The following is a 20,368-nucleotide window of genomic DNA, read 5'->3' on the forward strand; positions in this document are numbered from 1 at the left end:
TAATTTGATATTGCTTTATAATGTACATAACATATTGGTATAATAGTAATGTTCATAATATATTTGTACTTGCATTTCATTTTAAGTATGTAGGCATATATTAGATACAGACTCTCAAGAGTGTTTCACTGATGGGGTACATAATCAAAAGTTTGGAAATCAATGTTTTAAAGTACTTAGCAGTTTGCTAGTACATAATAATAATAAATATTTACCAAGAAGTTACTGCATGCTTGATATATTAGCCCTAAATGAAAGGAATAATTTAATTTAGCCCTCATAATAATCTTTTTATTTACGTTTATTTTACTTTTATTTATTTGAGAGAGAGAGAGAAAGAATGAGAAAGAGCATGAGTGGGGGGAGGGGCAGAGGGAGAGGGAGAAGCAGGCTCCCCGCTGAGCAGAGAGTCCCACTCAGGACTTGATCCCAGGACCTGAGTTCATGACCTGAGCCAAAGGCAGATGCTTAGCCAACAGAACCACCCAGATACCCCCATGATAATCTTTTGATGTTATGAGTATTGCCTCACTTGACAAACTAAGGCATGGAGGGTTAGTTTACATGCTAAAGATCACCCAGCAGATTAAAGGTACACATGGGGTTTGAACCTAAATATTCCAACTGTGGAGTGGTGCTCTAAGCATGATTTCATGCTGCCTTATATACACCAGAGTGCTACCACATATATGTTCAGAAGAATAATATTTTGGGATTTGGGGGGGAAGGTTACTTAGGAGGAATATTTTGGGGATAACACACAATAAATACATGGCTTATTAATAAGTACAGAAAACTATCAAATAACAAGGTATGAGTCATACCTATTAAAGATCAGCCTCTTGTGGAACATACTTCATCATGATCTTGAACTGAGTAGGATAGGGAAGTAGAGAAAACAACTTCAAAGCCCCCAGATACCCACTACCCCCGAGAACAGCTGTGCAAACCTGTCCTTTGATGCCTAAGTGGGTGGCAGCTACCCTGCATCACAAAGCACTGGTCTATGGTATGTTCTGCAATGCTGGCTCCCATAGTTCCTAAGCGATGTGCTGTACTACCACTGTCAGTCATTTCTGGGACTAGGCAAGTGGATGGTCAGATGGATGAAACCCCGGGTTTCTATACATGACTAAGGCTGCAAAGGCCCAAGAACCACCATCATGTTCTTGGTGACCTAATGTGGTCTAAGTCCAGGCAATAATCAGAAGGCAGGGGTGACTGGGAGATAAGTGGGAATCCCAATTGTTTCTTCCCACTGTGGTCTGGGATATTTTCTAGGGCTTGAAGCCAGAAATTTGAAAGCTATTCCCTTCCAGCCAGTTCCCTCTTACCAAATTTTGTCATGTTAGAAAGAGCACTAACCCCAGTATTAAACATATGCAGACACTTCCATATGACTCCTTTCTTTTCCCAACCAAGAGTGAGTGTGAGATTTTGTGCTCGAATCACATGGCATTCCAAGAGCTCTTTGTCACCAACAGCCTTTACATTATTTTGAGTAGCTAGGGTTTTTGTTAAGAGACAAAATTGGACAGCTAGTTGGAACACAATCCCTGCCCTCAAATAAATGTTCCATGGTTAGTTTCCTTAGAACTTAAGTCCTGAATGATGATTTGCAAAGAAGAAAAAAGTTCTCTAATCTAGAGATCAGAAGAGTTTCCTACTGCCATGCCCATAACCCTATATCCAAAAGTTCAGCTACATTCTAGGTGATAAGAGCTTAACCCAAACTCTCCCAAACATATCTGGAAAGGGAATGCTATCTACTGTAATTCTTAATTCTACAGTTTGGGGTGCTCCCAATTACAGTCAAAGTATAGCAGAACAACTCCTTAGTGCTGGGCTGTGCATTCGGAAGGCAAGCTCACAAAATAGGCTAATGTCATGTAGAGCCTGCAGGCTTCCTGTTAATTCTACATTTTGTGTATTTTCACTCCCCATTCCAAGTCAATGTCTCTTCATTTCCTCCACCCTTATTTACCACAACAAATAGAATTTTCCAGGATTTTTGGTATAGACAAAATGACCTTGAATATAAATGAAAAATGTAGCAAAGATCTGGCAAGGGGGAAAAATGACTTAGAGTAAGCAAATACATTTAGTGTTATTTTATTTTGCCCCCTGCTTTGAAATTCCTTTCCACATCGGCATGGCTTACTCCCAGCATCATTCAGATCTTAGCTCCAACTTCACTTTCTCAGTGAGGCCTTTCCTGTAGAACATACCCAAATATACTTTGCTCCTCATCCTCTCATTTTGCTAAGTTTTCTTCACAGCACATGTCTCTACCTGACATTATAAATGATTATGCTAAATTATCCCTTGTCTATATCTACCCTAGAATCTAAGTTGCATGAGAACAAGGACTTTGTTTTGTTTGCTACTGTCCTTGCAGCACTTAAAACAAGAGCCTGGCATATGATGAATGTCCAATAAATAAATATTTGTTGAATGAATAAATTAATGAAGAAAATAAATTCAAAGACTAAATTACAACCATATGGAACTAAGCAGGGATATGTAAATCAAACCTACAATGAGATATCACTTCCCACCTGTTAGAATGACTATTCTAAAAAAAAACAAGATATTAAGTGTTGACAAGGATGTGAAGAAAAAGGAATCCTCGTGCACTGTTGGTGGGAACGTAAACTGGTGCAGCCACTGTGAACAATAGTATGGGGGTTCCTCAAAAAATTAAAATTGGAATTACCATATGATCTAATAATCCTACTTCTGGGTATATAGCCAAAGGAACTGAAATTAACATCTCCACAAGATATCTGCCCTTTTACATTCATTGCAGCATTATTTACAATATCACTATTTATAATTATTTATGTTATTTACAAAAGCCAAGATATGAAAACAAACTAAGTATCCATCAACGAATGCATGGGTAAAGAAATGTGGTGTACACACACACACACACACACACACACAGTTACTATTCAGCCATAAAAAAGAAGGAAATACTGCCATTTGTGACAACATGGATTGACTTTGAGGACACTATGCTAAGTGAAAAAGGTAAAAAAGACAAATACTATAAGATATCACTTATGCCAAATCTAAAGAAGTGAACTCGGAAACAGAGAACAGATTGGTGGTTGCCAGAGGTGAGAGGTGAAGGTTGGGGGAAATGGATGAAGGTGGTCACAAGATACAAATTGGCAGCTGTAAGATAAATAAGTCCTGGGGATGTAATGTACAGCATTGTGACTATAATTAATAATATCATATTATATATGTGAAAGTTGCTAAAAGTAGATCTTAAAAGTTTTTATCACAAGAAAAAATTATAAGTATGTGAGATAATGGATGGTAACTAAATTTATTGTGGTAATCATTTCATAATACCTACATATATCAAATCATTATGTTGTATACCCTAAACTTATATAATCTCATATGTTGATTATATCTCAATAAAATGAGAAAAAATAAAAATTAAATAAATAAGAATACTTTCATGGGGGGAAAAAGGCAAAAACAATCTAAATGGAATATTTAGAGTCTTGAGACATTTTTGAAATAATTTCTCAGGACAACTTTTTGAAAAAAAAAATTGGATAAATATGGAAAAAAAAACACCTGAGATGGAAAAAAATTGATGTTTCTTTAGTAACAATAGTAAGGTTTAGGATGAAGGTAGCTAAGTCTATTCAAAGAGCCTATCCCATTCACTGCCAAGTTTTAGATCCCCCAGGTTCATGTTGTATGATCAAAGACTTGTCACAAAAGAGAAACATAGGTCATGAATCTCTTTTCTCTATAGAATGGGAGAATAATTGGTAATATTCTGCAAATATTTCTCCAAACCCCAAGGGCTGATCTATTGTGATGCTTGCTTCTCTGAGTGTGCTCAGAACAATTTTTTTTTTTAAAGATTTTATTTATTTATTGGACAGACAGAGATCACAAGTAGGCAGAGAGGCAGGCAGAGAGAGAGAGAGAGGAGGAAGCAGGCTCCCCGCTGAGCAGAGAGCCCGACGCGGGACTCGATCCCAGGACCCTGGGATCATGACCCGAGCCGAAAGCAGAGGCTTTAACCCACTGAGCCACCCAGGTTCCCATGCTCAGAACAATTTTAAAGGAGGTTTCTTTCCTGTCTTTTCTTATTCTTCCCAAAAGTGTCCTAGCATTAACTGGACATATTTATTCATGGTCCAGTGACTTTGGTCAAGCTGTTCCCGTTACCAGAAGAGCTTTGCCCTCTGGCCTCTGAAACAAGAATAATCAAGCAAAGGGAAAGACTGGAAAGAACAAAAATAGTTCACAAAAAAAATATATGAGAATTAAGACTCTAAATCACAAAAGTCTAAATACCATTAGAAAAAGTTGGACAGTGAGAATAAATTAAGACACCGAGGTTTTAGGGCTGCAAATACAAAATTGTTTATTAAAGTCACATGATTAGCTATTGCTATCAATGTATCCTTAAAATACCTCTAAAATATAAAGTATTACCAACACAAGTGATAATAGCCTCAATGTGACCTATTTGCAGCCTAGCAATTCTCTTTATTTTAACAACAAATAAGACTGATTATTCAGCAGAGTAACTTACGCCAAAATAACTTCCCTGACCAAATGATAGCGTCACTTGTCATACAGGAAGTGAAGACTTAGCAGAATTTTCACTGGGCAGTTTCCTTTGACTTTTCACATTACAGTCAACTGATTTATGAATCATAGGAAGTATAAATTTAACTGTGCTGACAACTCTTTGGAAGTGGACTAGATCTGCAAGACCTTTCCAGCCAAATGGCCTCCTGAATCCTCCAACTCAATATTGTAAAAACATAATGTGTTAAATCATTAATAGATAAATTAGTGATGAGAATAGATTGATTTATTCATTCATCAATTTTAAACTAATTATGATTTTCCCCTAACCAGCTCCTTCCCCTAACTTCTAACTTCTCCATTTCTGTCCTACCACCTCTATGAACCCACAAGACCTGGTAGCAGAGTAAGCCATTCTCCCTTCTCACGCTCACTAGATCCAAATTCTACAACATCTTCCTTCCTTGTTTCTCTTCCATGTGCTCCTTGGTTACCATCCAAGCTTAGGCCTCATTTGTCTGCTTGCTTTCACTCCCTACCCTCTACACAGCAGGCAAACTATCCCTTTGTTTTTGTCAACACTGTCAAATAGAGTGCGCATTATTCAACCTGGCATTTAATCGTTTCTGTAATCAAGCTCTCCCCTTATTTCTAGCCCTCTGTTTCACTGGTCTGCCATACTTCAACAAACTGGAATTGTTTTTCTTTCTTGGAATAATCTCTACCCCTTTTTTCCACTTCCATATCATGTTTTTGCCTTTGTTTGTAATGACTCTCCCATCTCCACACATTATATACGCTATCACCACTGCCAGAGTCAATCAACTCTCTTTCTTTGAAATCTTTCCTATCACCCTAATAATAAATAATATTGTCCTTCCTGAGTGCCTGAGGGACTTGGCCCCCTCCCTTAATAACAGCTTTGTGGCATATTTACTCATTTACTTATTTGTTGTGTTTCCCCTATTCATTATTAAAATCCTTGAGACAATTACTTCAGAACTAAAGCTGATAGGACTCACTCAATTCATTTGTGTTGAAGGAATGAATGAATGAGTGATGGAGAAAATTCTTATATCACCTGCTCTTCAAAAGCAAGTTTTAAACTTCCTATTAATATAAAATTCAGAAATACTTAGCAGATATTTTGTTGTTCCTAGATATTACATAACAAATTAATGTAAAGCCATCATGTAACAGAATATAGGCCCCATTCAGCTAAAACTAGTTAAACATGTCTTGGGTACACAGAACAACTGATGATATTGGAAGCATTAACTAGATAAATACAAAGCAATATAATCTAGTTTTATTTTTCCAGAAGGAAGTTTTGAGACCATCAGTTGTTCATAATGTATAGGAAAATATTGTTTTCATAAATTTTTAAGTGAAAATATTTTTTTTCTTTTCTATACTTCCCTATGTATTGAGCATGACTGAAACAAGCTTGGCATACGGTATTTTATAGTCTTCCCAATCTATGTGATATAATTTAGAACTGAATTATATATAGGTATAAATTATATATTGATCTTTTCTCCCAAACAAATATTAAATGAATGGGGAAAAACCTCCACACATTTCCTTAATTCCTGGCATTTTTTTAAGCACTTAAACATTATCTTGTAGCAGCAGTGATATCATTGGTGTTAGAGGTAGTGCAGTGGTGATGGCACCAGTGGTAGTGGTAGTGGCAGTGGTAGTAATAGCAGAAACAGTAATAGCAGTGCAATGTAAAGGGTTTTGTGGGAGATTCATTAGATACATCACCTCATTTAAATATTAAAACAACTCCACAAAATAGTTCTAATCCCTCCACTTTATAAATAAGAAAGCTGGAGTTCAAGGAACTTACTAAGGATATAAAAAAGATCTATCTGGTCCTGAATTTTTTTTTCCTATTTCACAGTATTACCTCCTTATAAGCCATCCAATGAATGAATGCTTTTTTGGAATCCTTTTGCATCTGACATAGATTGGTTGAATAATTGATTGATATGAACAGTTGAGTGCAGTGCAGAATTCCCAGTAAGAAAGACAGATCATGGGTTTTTTTAAATTTTTGCAGACTAACTAGGCAACCCCCCACCAACATCAACATATAAGAAACAAATTGTGAATTAAAATATACTCTAGCCCCTTATAACAAGATCCTTTCCATTTAAACTCATCTAATATGGTTAAGTGTATCAGTGGATGCCTCTTTCTCCACCAGCAATGAGGGAAGGATTTACTCTGGGTACTGAGTTGCCTATTGCCAACCGTGGATGCCTGGAGGGACAAGTGTTAATTATGACAAATGAGTCACATGATTTAGATATTAATCTAGAAAATACTTTAGCCAGTCAATGTCAATTAAACTTTTTATGTATTGAACTCATAATCTTCTGAATGAAAAAACCAAGAAGATCCCAGCAACTTGGACATTTTCTCTTAACTCTTGCCTTAGTTTTTCAAAAGCAAACACTGGAGTTTGGCTGCTGGTAAAGGAATCAATTTGTCAATAACACAATAACAAAATTTCTGATCAGTTACCAACAATCCTGCTGAAAAAAATTGCTATAGTAACAAGGATAATTATCAGCATCTTAGGGAGTCAACCTGTTTGGTGAAATAGTGTTGCTTAGAAATGCAGATAAAAATGGGTAAGAGAGTGAGGAAGTAAATAAATACCTTTTTAATTTATGTTCAGGTGCTAACCAGAGGTAAAACTAAAAGTATGTTTTGTTTTGTTTTTTCCCAAAGATTTTATTTATTTGACAGAAAGAGACACAGCAAGACAGAGAACACAGCAGGGGAAGTAGAAGAGGGAGAAGCAGGCTTCCAATCGAGCAGAGAGCCCAAAGTGGGGCTCGATCCCAGGACCCTGGGATCATGACCTGAGCCAAAGGCAGCCGCTTAACAACTGAGCCACCCAGGTGCCCCTGAAAAGTATGTTTTAATTAAAATCCTATGCTGCCAACAAAGTCACTTAAAAATTATTTATTTTAAGATAGATAATTTTCTATTATCCATAAGAACAGAAAGAATCATGTGGAAGAAATCATCCAAAACAGAAGATCTAGAAGTTGCTATTTATTTCAGAAATACATTATTTAATTTGTTTTTTGCATGTTTCAATTCACTTTTCTAAGTCTCATTTAGGCTAATATTATAGTTTGACTTTCCTGAGCCCTCATCAAGTGCTAGAAGGAAGTTAATCTAGAAATGTGCTAGTGGATGATAACATGAAAAAAACCCCACTAAAAATCATCTACCTTGAATGAGAAAAAATGACAGACCAAGTATCTCCCCTTTTACCCCAAAACTCTCAAAATGGAAACAAATAACTATATATTAAAAGAAAACTAAATCTGCATAAGTGAAAGTGCTAAAACAAACTTCCCTAATATCAAGGAAACTCTCAGGTCTGACTCAAAATATTCTGTAATGAGTCACATAAGATCCTGGTTCTTAGCATGTACTTGCATTGTTAAACACAAATTCACTTATTCCTTGTTTCAAGGACTGATCCAGAATGCATAACATACTATAAGAGGTAATCTTGGGGCACCTGGGTGGCCCAGTCAGTTAAGCAATGGACTCTTGGTTTTGGCTCAAGTCCAGATCTCAGAGTCCTGAGATCCAGCTCTGCCTTACCCCTAACAGCAGGCTTGTGCTCAGCATGGAGTCTGCTTAAGACTCTCTCTCTCTCAGGATGCCTGGGTGGCTCAATCAGTTAGGCATCTGCTTTGGGTTCAGGTCATGATCCCAGAGACCTGGGATTGACTCTTGCTCAGCAGGGAGCCTGCTTCTCCCTCTGCCTCCTGCTCTAGTTTGGGCTTCTCTCTCTCTTTCTCTCTGTCTCTCTGATAAATAAATAAAAATATTAAAAAAAAAAAAAAGATTCTCTCTCCCTCTCCCTTTTCCCTGCTCCCTTCTCTCTCCCTATAATCAATTAAAAAAAAAAAAAAAGAAAAAAAAAAAAAAAAGGTAATCTTGTCTGTTTTCTGACCCAGAGTCCTGAGAGCAGAAGGAAACTTCCTTCCAATAACTGAAACAGTTCACAAATTTACAAAAGTAAAACCATTTTTAAAAGAGGGGTCATTGGGGCATCTGGGTGCCTCAGATGGCTAATACTCTGCCTTTGGGTCAGATCATGATCTCTAGGTCCCAGGATTGAGCCCCATGTCAGGTTCCCAACTCAGCAGGGGTTCTGCTTCTCCCTCTCCCTCTGCTTCTCCCCCTGTTTGTGCTCTCTCTTTCTGTTTCAAATGAATAAACAAAATCTTAAAAAAGAATAAAATAACAGATGGGTCACTTCACAATTTTTCTTTTTCCTACCTAAGATTTTCTAACTAAACTGGTGGGGGTGAAGATCTCTTGAGATTGACTACGTGTCGGTGTATTTATAAACAGCCAAGTGGCCAGTGTTTTGTGTTGGCAGCCAAAAGCCAGTCATCCTAAATCAAGGTTTATAGATACAAATTTTTTCACTCCCCTCTATATTCCTTTTGATTTAAAGGAGATTTGATCTGAGTAGCCAGCTGGCAATATATACAATGACATTTAGAACACATGTGTAAGAACTTGAAACAAGTAGGGGCACTTGGGTGGCTCAGTTGGTTTAAGAGTTCAACTCTTGATTTTGGCTCAGGTCATGATCTCAGGATCTGAGATTGAGCCCCAAGTCTGTCCTGGGTGTGGAGTCTGCTTAAGATTCTCTCTCTCCCTCCTTCTGCCTCCCCACCCTTTCTCTCTCTCTTTAAAAAAACAAAACAACAACAAAACACAAAACAAACTTGAAACAAGTATCATGAAAGAGAAGAATTACTATCTTTTTATTGAATGTATCTGTGCTTTGCAAAACAATTATATTAAGTATACCCCCTTAGTTAACTAAATTGGCCCAACAGTGTGGTGTTTAAAAAGGACACATACATGTGTGTTAATATGCTGCATATGATGGCTCAATTATTTAAACAAAAATATATGACCAGATGAAATCCTTACCTTTTCAAGTATAGCATTGCCTTGGTGAGGATTGATGTTATGCTGGCTTATTTCTCTCTTGTATTTATATTCATAAACTTGATCAGTGATATTAATCAGCAGAGTTGATGGACTGAAGGCCAGTTTTCCACAGTCATACACAGTTCCACTCTCAATATCTGTTGGTGCTGTAGCATATCGTAAGATTAATCCCATTATGAGGCCTAGAATAAAGAATAAACAGTTACAATGGAGGAGCTGAATCTAAAATGTTCTATCAGATGCTTTTAAGGATATGATTTTGAACTTGTAGAAGTAGTAGGAGATAAGGTTTTGTCCTTACCTGCCTTAGAAAATTGTTCACTCTTCTAAAGATACTAGTTCAATAGATTACATTAAGATATTTGTGGTGTGGACACTATTGCTTAAATATCCAACACATATTCCCCGATTTTTCCTTTCCAATGGAGCCACAAATTTTGGAAAGAAAAGCTACCTACTTCTTCTATCCAACCAAATGCTTCGAGAAAATCTTTACTTTTTAACAGATACTGAGTAATCTGATCAGCCAGGAGACCAAATTTCCCAGAGAGTTTTTGCTCCACAAATAAGCACATATCTAAAACAGTGCCATCAAACTTAAATGAGGCACTTATATACCATGGTTGGGGAAGAAGTGTTATTCATTTTCTCCTTTGGGACATGACAGAGTTGATTTGTTCCCCAACACCCCCCCCTGCCTTTTTTTTTTTTTTTTTTTTTTTTGCTTGCAGATATCCTGTGACATTGAGGGGACCAGTCTCAGGGCATGGTCAATATACTGAGAATCTTAGGACCAAGATACCGACAGAACATAAGTTCTGATGACTTCACTAAACCACTGGAGCAACCTATTCTGGAGGTACCCTACTTCTAGACTTCTTGTTATGTGATACAATACATTCTTTAATTTTTCAAACAGCTTTAAAAAAAAAAAAGACTTTATTTATTTGACAGAGAGAGAGAGACAGCAAGAGAGGGAACACAAGCAGGGGGAGTGGGATAGGGAGAAACAGGCTCCCCAATGAGCAGGGAACCCAACGTGGGGGACCCTGAGATCACGACCTGACCCAAAGGCAGATGCTTAACAACTGAGCCTCCCAGGCACCTCTTTTTCAAACAACTTTGAATCAAGTTTCTGTTTACCTGTAGCAAATGCACTCTAAAGGGACAACACTCCTTTCAGTGAAGAGTTGAACCCAAGTAACAGTTCTTGACTTTTAAGTGTACATACTTACATGTTAGGATGCTCATGGTAATCTGGTAACTGTAAACTCTCCTAATACTATGGATTTGTTACTAAACAGCAAAGAAACTTCAGAGGCCTATCCATTCCTCAATTTAAAATTTGGACTGATGTATGTGTTTTAGGATAAATCCACAATCCCCTCTTTAAAACACCAAATGTTTACAGTTTTACCACTCTTGTGAGTCCAGTCACTTAATAGCCTTTCTTTATTTTATTACTAATTATTTTTATTACTTTACTATTATTAGTATTTTCTAATTAACAAATAAATTAATAAAATAATAAAGTAATTAATAAAAGTATTAATCTTTATTAATTACTTAAAAATTTGGGGGTGCATATTTTGCACAAGACATTTCTAGACTTAAAAATGCAGCCCCAGTTCTATAGGAGGTCAAGTTTGTAAAACGCAAACCCTTAAGCAAACAATTATAATACAATGTGACATGTGCTATGACAGCTGGTAAGCCCTCTGTGTTATATGAGTATAAAGAGAAAACACTCCAAAGCCCTTTGGATGATGCAAAGCTTTAGAAGAATCTTAAAAGGTCATATAAGATTTGTCAAAATAAGCTGAATCAGGGAATAAGTTGGGGTCCAGGCTGCACATGTGGATGGCAGTACATAACAGCAGAGACAGCTAAAAGATCCCGTTGATTTCTTTTCACCAATGTGTAGCAGAGTTGTCAGGAAAGTGGATGCTCAGGCAGAGATTGTGTTTGCTGACTGTCTTGGGTCTGGCTGGGTTCTCACCAATGGAATATAAGCAAACGTGATATGTGTCACTTCTGGAATACAGCTTTGAATAAGTAGGTGAGTTTTCCTCTTCTCCTGCCCTATCTATCAGATAGATGGGAAGGAAACAAAGGCCCTATAAGTAGACAGAGTCACCAGACTGAAGGAGCCTTGGTCCCTGAGATACCAGGTTGGGGAAAGCCATCTGCCAGCCAGGAATACCTCATTGGACTATTATGTGAGTGAAAAGTTAACTTCTATTGTGTTATCACTGAAATTGTAGTGTTAACGTGCTAAACAACACCAGGATAATAACCTACTGGAGATTATGTATAAATACAAAAGGACTCAAGAAACATGGTAGATTTAGAGAGTCCATAGTGGTGTGAGGAGAGAATAAATGGAGGAAGAGAAAGATGAGAGAGAGAGAGAGAGAGAGAACTCTAGACCTCAGACGAGAGGCAGACACCCAGTCATAAAGAAGATCCTTGGTCATGCTAAAAAATTTTATTTTTAACTCAGTGGTAATGTAGAACTATTGAAATATTTTAGGTAGGAGAGTAAAACAATAAAATTTTTATGTAAGTGCTGTCACTTTGGCAAAAATGTGGAGAACTAAAGAGAATGATGGGTGAGAATAAAAACTTATTTTATTTCAAGAATATTTTTACCTCATTCCAGCTTCAGTATTTGGCCTACTCCTCCATCATAGTGAGAAATACTGTGTCCTAACCTTTGTTAGCAAGAGAAAATAAGTGATGGACACATAACCACCATGAGTGTTTGATCCACCATAGGACAGTGGGCAGACTTTCATATCAAACCATATCAAACGATTACAATAAAACCAGACAGGAAAGAGAAGGTAAAACACATGTTCTACATTGCAAGTGGTTTAGGGTGCCTGTGAAGAACATCACTCTGCCAACACTCTTTGTCTAGGAAAGATTCATTTTCTAAGCTATTTGGCAGGTACCATGAGTGATTCTATGACCTGTGCTTTTTATTCAAGTGGGATATAAATAAGAGAAGCACAAGACACTATCTGCATGGGGCCTGAATAGAGAGAAATTATATTAATACTGTTCAAAATTCCCAGAAGGTGAGCCACTTATTTTTGCAATATGCTTTCAGTACAATAACAAGTAAATATGAAATGCCCACTGATTTTTCCCAAGGAGGGAACTCAATTATTTGTCATAATGAGTGCCTCGTCCCTGGGCCCCTGTGGTTAAATTCATATAAGGCTTCAAAACCTAAATGGGCCAGTCTGCTCCTTTGTACCAGCTTTGGTCCCAGCTTTCAACAAGACACATGCTGGAGTAAATGGAGTAAGCTGCTTCTCACCAGAGGTGACCAGATGTAATAGCCATTACAATGAATCTCTCAGACAGATCTCCCACTCTGAAAGACAGCAGTTGATTGATGGTCTCAGCTACTGTGCTCAGGAGTCCATGACCACATTCACTGAGGCCAGCCAATGACTGAGTTCAGTAGGGGTACCACGGCAGGGAGGTGGGGCTGTTCTGAAGGGTCACCATGACTTAAGGATCCCCATCAGCCTTGCTAAACCTTTCTCAGAATTGTGCCATAACCTAAACATTTTCTTACCTCGCCTTCCTGCACCTTCTCCCTCCCTCCACAGGTACTGCAGCTGCACCAAGGTGTAACTGTTCCAGCCTCCAAAAGCTCTCTCCCCGTTTTCTCTCAAAAAAGTCCCCCCAAGAAATCGTTCACACAACTAATCTCTTCCCTGTGTTTGTTTCTCAGAGGACCCAAATTAACACACTTGACAAAAGGCTCTAGTCAGATTTCTCCTCACCCCAAGTCTCAAGAGGAAGCAACAGCTTGATACAAGGTGAAGGCCGTTGGGGAGGCTGCAGCTGTACAGTGCACACAGTTAACAGACACATTTGCCCATCTGCACGCTCCCACTGCAGGAGCTGCGGCTCAGAGATCCTTAACGTCTGAAGCCAGACACCCATCCACAGAGTCTATCAATGCTTCTGACAGCCAAACGTCCACTCAGTGCTTTAGCCATATGTTGAAGTGAATATGGAGTGTCAAATTAATGCACTCCAGCACAATATTGCTTGAAAACAGGTGACAGATAAAGTAGGACTGCTAGTAGGAAAAAAAAAATATTCTATCGAAGAGTGTTGTTTGTATATCCCCACAAAGGTATAGGATAAAGAAAGCACCAACCACCTGTGCACAGAAGGAAAGAAGAGACTGGCTGCCACAGTTTATGGATACAAACCACTGCTCTCATCGGTACGCCATGAGCCCCAGCCTTATCGCAGGAGAAAAAGAGGCAGCTTCTCCCAGCAAAGCAATACCATGCAGAGGCCTGGTTCTAGTTTATATTCTCACAAGCATGACACTTCCCCTGGGCTCTGACCCCTAGCCAGCTGGGGGCATCACCTTCCCCAAGCACAAATTCTAGTCCAGATGCATCCCCTGCTCCTGCCTACGTGTTTGGGTATTTGGGCAACTAACTAGGAGGGCAATAGCATAGATGTGCTCTCGAGTGAACCCTGACCTCTCCCTAACAGCCTACAAGCCCCAGGATGGAGCCTGGACAATATACCTCATTCCTAAACCACTCACAGTCCTACAAATTCCGTCTCAAGTTCTACCTATGGAGGCCCATGCTCTGATGCAGACTGTGCTCAATGAATTCCCTCATCTTTGAGTTTTTATAGCACTCACAGTTTAAACCACACCCTTTCTGGCCCAATTTTATAAAGCCTTACATTGTTCAACACTGCTTTGTGGACGTTGGCTTTGTCTCCCCCACTAGACAATGAGCCTGTTTAAGACAGAGACTCCGTGTTATTCTTCAACTCTGTTTCCTTCAGAAGAGCTACACTTTAGGCAGAATTGTAACCCAACTTTCTCTAAGTCCACAAACTCTCTTCGAGTCAAGAAGAAAAGGGTCCTCCAAGCTCATGTAGTTGGTCAGTGAACAACATTTTAAAATGTCACGTGTAAGAAATATCACACCGAATGCTGTGATGTTCCTGTCCTTGCACAGTGTAACGCCCATAGCAAATGCCCGACAGGCAACTGACATGATGATGTTTGTAGGAGAAGAAAGGAGGGAAGAAGGAAGAAAGAGCCTCATGGGCACTCAGAATGAGAAACATTTAGGAATATGACCCTTGTCTTTCCGAACTGACTTTCACTTCATGCTCCACATTGAAAATATAAGAAAACTCCCCTCCCTCCTTCCCTCATTCCGCTTTCATGCCACAGACACACAAGGCATTGTTCTAAGACATGGGAGAATTATAAAAATGAATAAAATATGGCCCTAACCCTAAAAGATTAAAATATTTTAAATCTACCAGGCCTTTTCCTCTTCCCAATCTGTGATGATCCTGATTCCCAATAAGCATAAGGTATGAGTATTTCCTAAGTCTCTTCTATCAATCCTGTGTTTCATAACCCATCTGCCTGCATCTTACTGACAGTCGTTCTACATGATGCTGAAGCATCTCCCTAAAGGGGCTTTTCTTAGAGAAATATGGATGGGCATTTACTTTTATATATAATGATTATATTTATATATAATGAAACAGATCACAGGATGGTTTTGAAAAAACAGTGTTAAAATCTCTCTGGCTATGTTCAGACCTATGACTGTGTTTATACACTATCACATGCACTGCCACTCTGCATGGCTTGTCTCAGCAGGCTCCCTTTAGATTATTTTTCTGTAGGAGTGGTACTCCCCTTGAGTCATACAATGCAATAAGACCATCCATACACATGTATCTAATCTGACTAGCCCACGGGTATATATTTAAATGCTACATGATATTAAAGAGAGTTTAGAAGCCTAAAACAAACATATGTATTTAATATGTAAAGACTGAAGAAGAAATGAGTTTTGTAGTTCTTTCATTCTGTATGCATGGAGTGGCTACCAAGAATAATCTAGATAACCGAAGCATTGCCCCTTACTAAAACAAGAAGATAAATCCTTAAACTATATATTATATATCAACTTGATTAGTGTATCAGACACAGTTGATTGCCAATCCAGCATTCATCCCCCCTGCTTTTCCCAACAAAGCCCTGATTTTTTCAGCTATCACCCCTCCTCACACAGCTATGTACTGGGGGTAAGTTGACTTCTTCAGCTCCAACAGTGTTCCCATTCCCCTTGCTGGTAATTGGTACTAGAACGGCATGTGACTCTCTTCCAGTTGATAAAAAGTGAAGGGAAGCTGGCTAGGGAGCTTCTTAGAAAAGCTTTGATATCCTAAGAGAGAGAGAGAGTAGTGATGAGTTTCTTCCTTCCTTCCTTCGGATATTATTGGGCCTGGATATTATTAGGATACCAGGAACTTCTAGACTCACCTTAGTCCTCACCTGATGTTAATCAGCATTTGGAATAGCAGAGAGAAGAAAAGGAAAGAACCTGGGTCCTTGATGACAATAATGGGCTTCTAAATCAACAGCCCTGAAGACTATTCTTCTCTGGAGTTCTATTTGTGGAAGATAATAAATGTCTTTATGGCTTAAGTCTGTTTCAGTTAAGCATTCTGTTATTAGCAACTGAATGCGAATTATTTTTTTAAACAAGTAAATGTATAAAGTCCTAAGGAACCCTAAAGGAAAGACCAACTAAAACTCCACCCCCCAATGTGGATGTGTAGGAATTCTCCAGGTAGAATAGAGGGCAAGAACCTTCTAGGAAAAGTATTCAGAAATCAGTGAGCATGTTGCTAATCAGGCACATGAAGGAGTTTGGGACGGTTAACTAGGGCAGCTGAGATCAAGGGCCCCAGCACAGCTGAGAAACAGAAAGGGAGTTCAAGAGGGAGAGACAGTTGGCAAAAAGGTCTCGAGAAAGAATGGTGGGAGGTTCTTGTTAGGAAAAAGACTTGCTGTGTTTTTCAGCTAAGGAAACAGCATTAGGAGACACTTATCTGAAGGGAGAAATGAGAATTAAGATATGGTGAGGACATGGAGAGGAAGTTAACATCAGAATTTGTCTATATTTACTTGAGGAAGAATTTAGCAAAGGAATTTGAGTACAGGAGTTTTAAGATGACAGTTATAAAATTAAGCCAAGGAAGAGCATTGTTTACCATTACCAGGGCTTGTTACAGTGGGAGACTCTTCAAAGGAGGGAATCTAAGATAACATTTTAGTCACCCAGGTTCAAAAAATATGTACTGGGGATTCAAAAATGTGGAAATCAAGAAGGAAAGGGTGTGACAAATATTGTAAGGAAGACAGATCAGTGGACACCAATTAACTGTCTGCAAGTTAGTATTCACAAATATTAGACTTTAAGTGTCATCTTCACAATTTTTCCCTCTTTACTTGATAGTTATCTACCTCCCCCATCGTATCAAAGTCTTCATCAGAATAGTGATTTAGAAAGATGATATGGGCTTGAATTTCAAATGCTAAATGCATTTCCTAACATTTTTCTGTTGGCACTTTAGGCTTACCCTGAGATTAATCACAGACAGAACCGAAAGTAAAAATATACAATGCTCTCTGATTATTTAGGGATTTCATGCCTTCTCTGCCCTCCCACCAATCTTCTAAATTCAAAGGACTAAAGGAAAGTGTGGGTGTTGCTAAAAGGGACACAATTTATTGCTTTATGCTGGCTCATTATCAACTTGCTTTGGTGAAGAAAAAAAATCCTCTAAGGGTTTCAGAATAGGTCTGGGGCACCTTCCAGTAAGAGTATCCATGATGTTCCAAGGTGGAAAGGGGTTCATGAACCTATCTCACCTTTGGACGCCTCACTCCATGTTCTGTCTTCTCACAGGTTAGAGTCACATGGGCAATGAGAGAAAGACCTGACGATCAGATCTTCTACCATGGCAGGGTGTCCACTGTTTATCTCCATCTTTGGTGTATACTAAACAACACACAGAGGCACTCACACATACACACAGCACACATTTCATACCACTCTGGGGTTCCTAACATAGGATTATAGATAATTTTCTAGAAACTATCTCAGTTACCAGCTTGTACATAGCTAACACCCTTCTTTACAATCGTTTTAGGAAGTTTACAGAAGAAATGTAGAGGTGGAGATATCTAACTAGCCACATACTGACTAAAACAAAATGATTTCTTATCTTATAATGTTCATACAAAACATTTTTTCCCTCAAACCAGAGGGAGAAATATTATAAAGTAATATAAATAATAAAAGAGCAGAAGGGGTAGGGGACTCTCTAATAAGTGAAGATTTCCCCCCAATGCCCCTTTCAGCTTAGGAGGGCAGTAGAGAAAGAGGAAAGACAGAAGGAAGTAAAGGAGACCAAACTGGGAACCACTATATCCAACTTTATTTTCCTAGTGAAGTAGTTAGTAAACTCTAATGCATTAGGAATCTCTGGAAGATTTGTTAAACACAGATTGCTGCATTCTGCCCCAAGTGTCCCACACAGTAGGCCTGGGTTGGGGCCCACATGCTTTCATTTCTAAAAAGTTCTCAGGTGATGCTGACACTGTGAGAAGCACGTTCGTATAAGACAATAGTTCCTACCATTAGGACTGCCATCGCAGTCACAGAACCCTGTCAAAGTCCAGGCCACCAGAGTCATTCATACAGGTTTCAAACAGCATGGAGAGCCCAGAAGCATAATTAAAGATTCTACCTTCAGTCCCTTCCAAAAATTCAATTCAATTAAACTAACATCTGATGAAAGCCTATTTTGCATGATTCATGAGAATAAGGCATTTACAGTAACTTCCCCACCCATTCTGACAGCCACAGACATTTAAAACCAGAGAGACTGTAGACTTGCAATACCGCTTTCCCTGATGCTGGGGCAGGTGTTTCCAGGGCAGCCTCATCCCTCTCCCTGGGACATTTTAACCTAGCTTCTTGGCATGGCTTCACGTTCACAATATTGCTCCCACTCTATTTCCCACACTGGGCTCTTTGTTACGATAGAATAATACTTCTGAGGCCTTAAGGTAAAAACAACAACAACAAAAAACAAAAACAAAAACAAAAACAAAAACAAAACTTTACTACTTGCCTCCTTTCCCCAATCTTTCCCTACCCCTGACTACACATTAGCATCAGACTTTCGTGAGAGGACAAAATTTGAGAGCCCTAGCTTTCAAAATGGTCTTGTCAATTATTCTGTGAACCCTTGGCCAAAGTTGTCAATTTTCTGAGCTTTTGTCCTTACGTGCAAACTGAAGATCATTGTATTTTGCATGGATGTGGTAAGGATTAGCAATAATATTTATAATCAGATATCTCAGTCTCTCTCTTTCTTCTGTAAACTTCCTAAGATACTATCACCTGGCACAGAGTAGACATTTATTAAATAATAACATCTCTCCCAGGGCTAGGTGTGTGAAAGGACATGGGTTTTAGGGTCCTGGGCTTAAAGCTTGGCCCCATTACCAGCAAGTCATTTCATGTCTCTGAGGGTCAGTTTCCTCTTTTGTAATGTGAAAATGATAATATCTCCTCCGCAACACACACATGCACACACAGATACACCCAGGTTTGTGATACCCTGTAGTCACATGGAGCCAAACTACCAAGGTTTGAGTCCCAGTTGTGGCATTTTGTAGATCTGTGACCTTAAGGAGTTTTACTTGATTTTTGGTGCCTCAGTTTCCCCATCTAAAGAAAGGTTGTTGTGAGGACTAAACGAGTGAACATAAGTAAAGCCGTAGGACAAAATAGTTCACATTATAAACACTAATTGTGGTAACTATTTTAAGTATTATATTTCGATATATGTTTCACAAATGTTAGTTCTTTATATCTCTACTTCCCTAACCATATAATTTTTATCCAACTTAGACTACATATAATGTCTCCATAAACAGTCCGAATCATAGATTCATTTTCTTGATATGTTTACTTCTTACTTAGCCTTTAATATCCTGAGGGAGGATGTTTGGAGGTACCACAAGAGTTTGCACTCAGGGCTTCCTCTGTAGCTCCTTAGAGATTCAGAAGCACAACAGAATGTATAGGAGGTCATTTTCTTAGAATCAACTTTTGAAAACCTACAGAGAGGAATGTGCCTTGAACTTTTGTACTTTTTCAACATTTATTTGGCTAACACTTTACAGCATGGAAAACCTTGTCCTCTGAAGCTCCTTAAAATCAACCCTTTTACACTAAAGGGAGAGCCAAGTTCAGTTCACTGGGCTCTTAACCCTAATTACCTGTCCTGCAGATTTCTTCAAATTAAACCAGAAGCACTCTGATTTTCACATGACATCCATCCATAAACCCCTGAGTTCTCAACCTGCTCTCTCTGTTCTGATGATATAACTTGCTCTCCTTACCTTTCTGACAGGAATTCAATAAGATTTACTGAGCACTCATTACAAAATCAGAGCAGAACTGAAAGCACTAAGAATGGTGAAATAACACTACCTAAAATCCTGTCTGGAAGGGTTCTGGGAAGAACGTTACTGATTTGGGGTGGAATGGCTTTATGGCTGAAGTTAGTCTTGGCCTAAATTTTGAAGGACTTTTGAAGCTGGAAGGATGTTTTCATTTCTTCCTCATTTGACAGATGAGACAAGTAAGGTCAGAGATTAAGTCACTTGCCCAAAGTAATGCATCTAGCTACTGAAAAGAAAGAAAGAAAGAAAGAAAGAAAGAAAGTCCTTGGGATTAAAAGCCCAAATCCCCCAAAAGAGCATCCAATGCTTTCTCTGTAAAGCACACCACGTTTGAGCAAGTACAAAGCCTCAGAAGGGCCTTTCAGGCAGGGGGAGGAGTGCAAAGTGGTGATAAACATCTTTTATAGGCCTGGCAGCCAAGAAGGCAGT

The 20,368-nt window shown here is 38.7% G+C and overlaps 1 protein-coding gene across 2 annotated transcripts in view; it reads right to left on the bottom strand.

Annotated features, from left to right (window-relative positions):
• Nucleotides 1-20,368, bottom strand: part of SLC9A9 (solute carrier family 9 member A9) — a 542,979-nt gene that overhangs the window by 518,201 nt on the left and 4,410 nt on the right. For both annotated transcript variants that reach the window (XM_080822667.1, XM_080822668.1), the window contains exon 2: nt 9,565-9,767. In XM_080822667.1, coding sequence (XP_080678793.1) covers nt 9,565-9,767 — 203 coding nt within the window. The remainder of the gene's footprint in view (nt 1-9,564; nt 9,768-20,368) is intronic.

Source organism: Martes martes, assembly GCF_963455335.1.
Source record: "Martes martes genome assembly, chromosome: 1".
In the NCBI taxonomy this organism is placed as follows: domain Eukaryota; kingdom Metazoa; phylum Chordata; class Mammalia; order Carnivora; family Mustelidae; genus Martes; species Martes martes.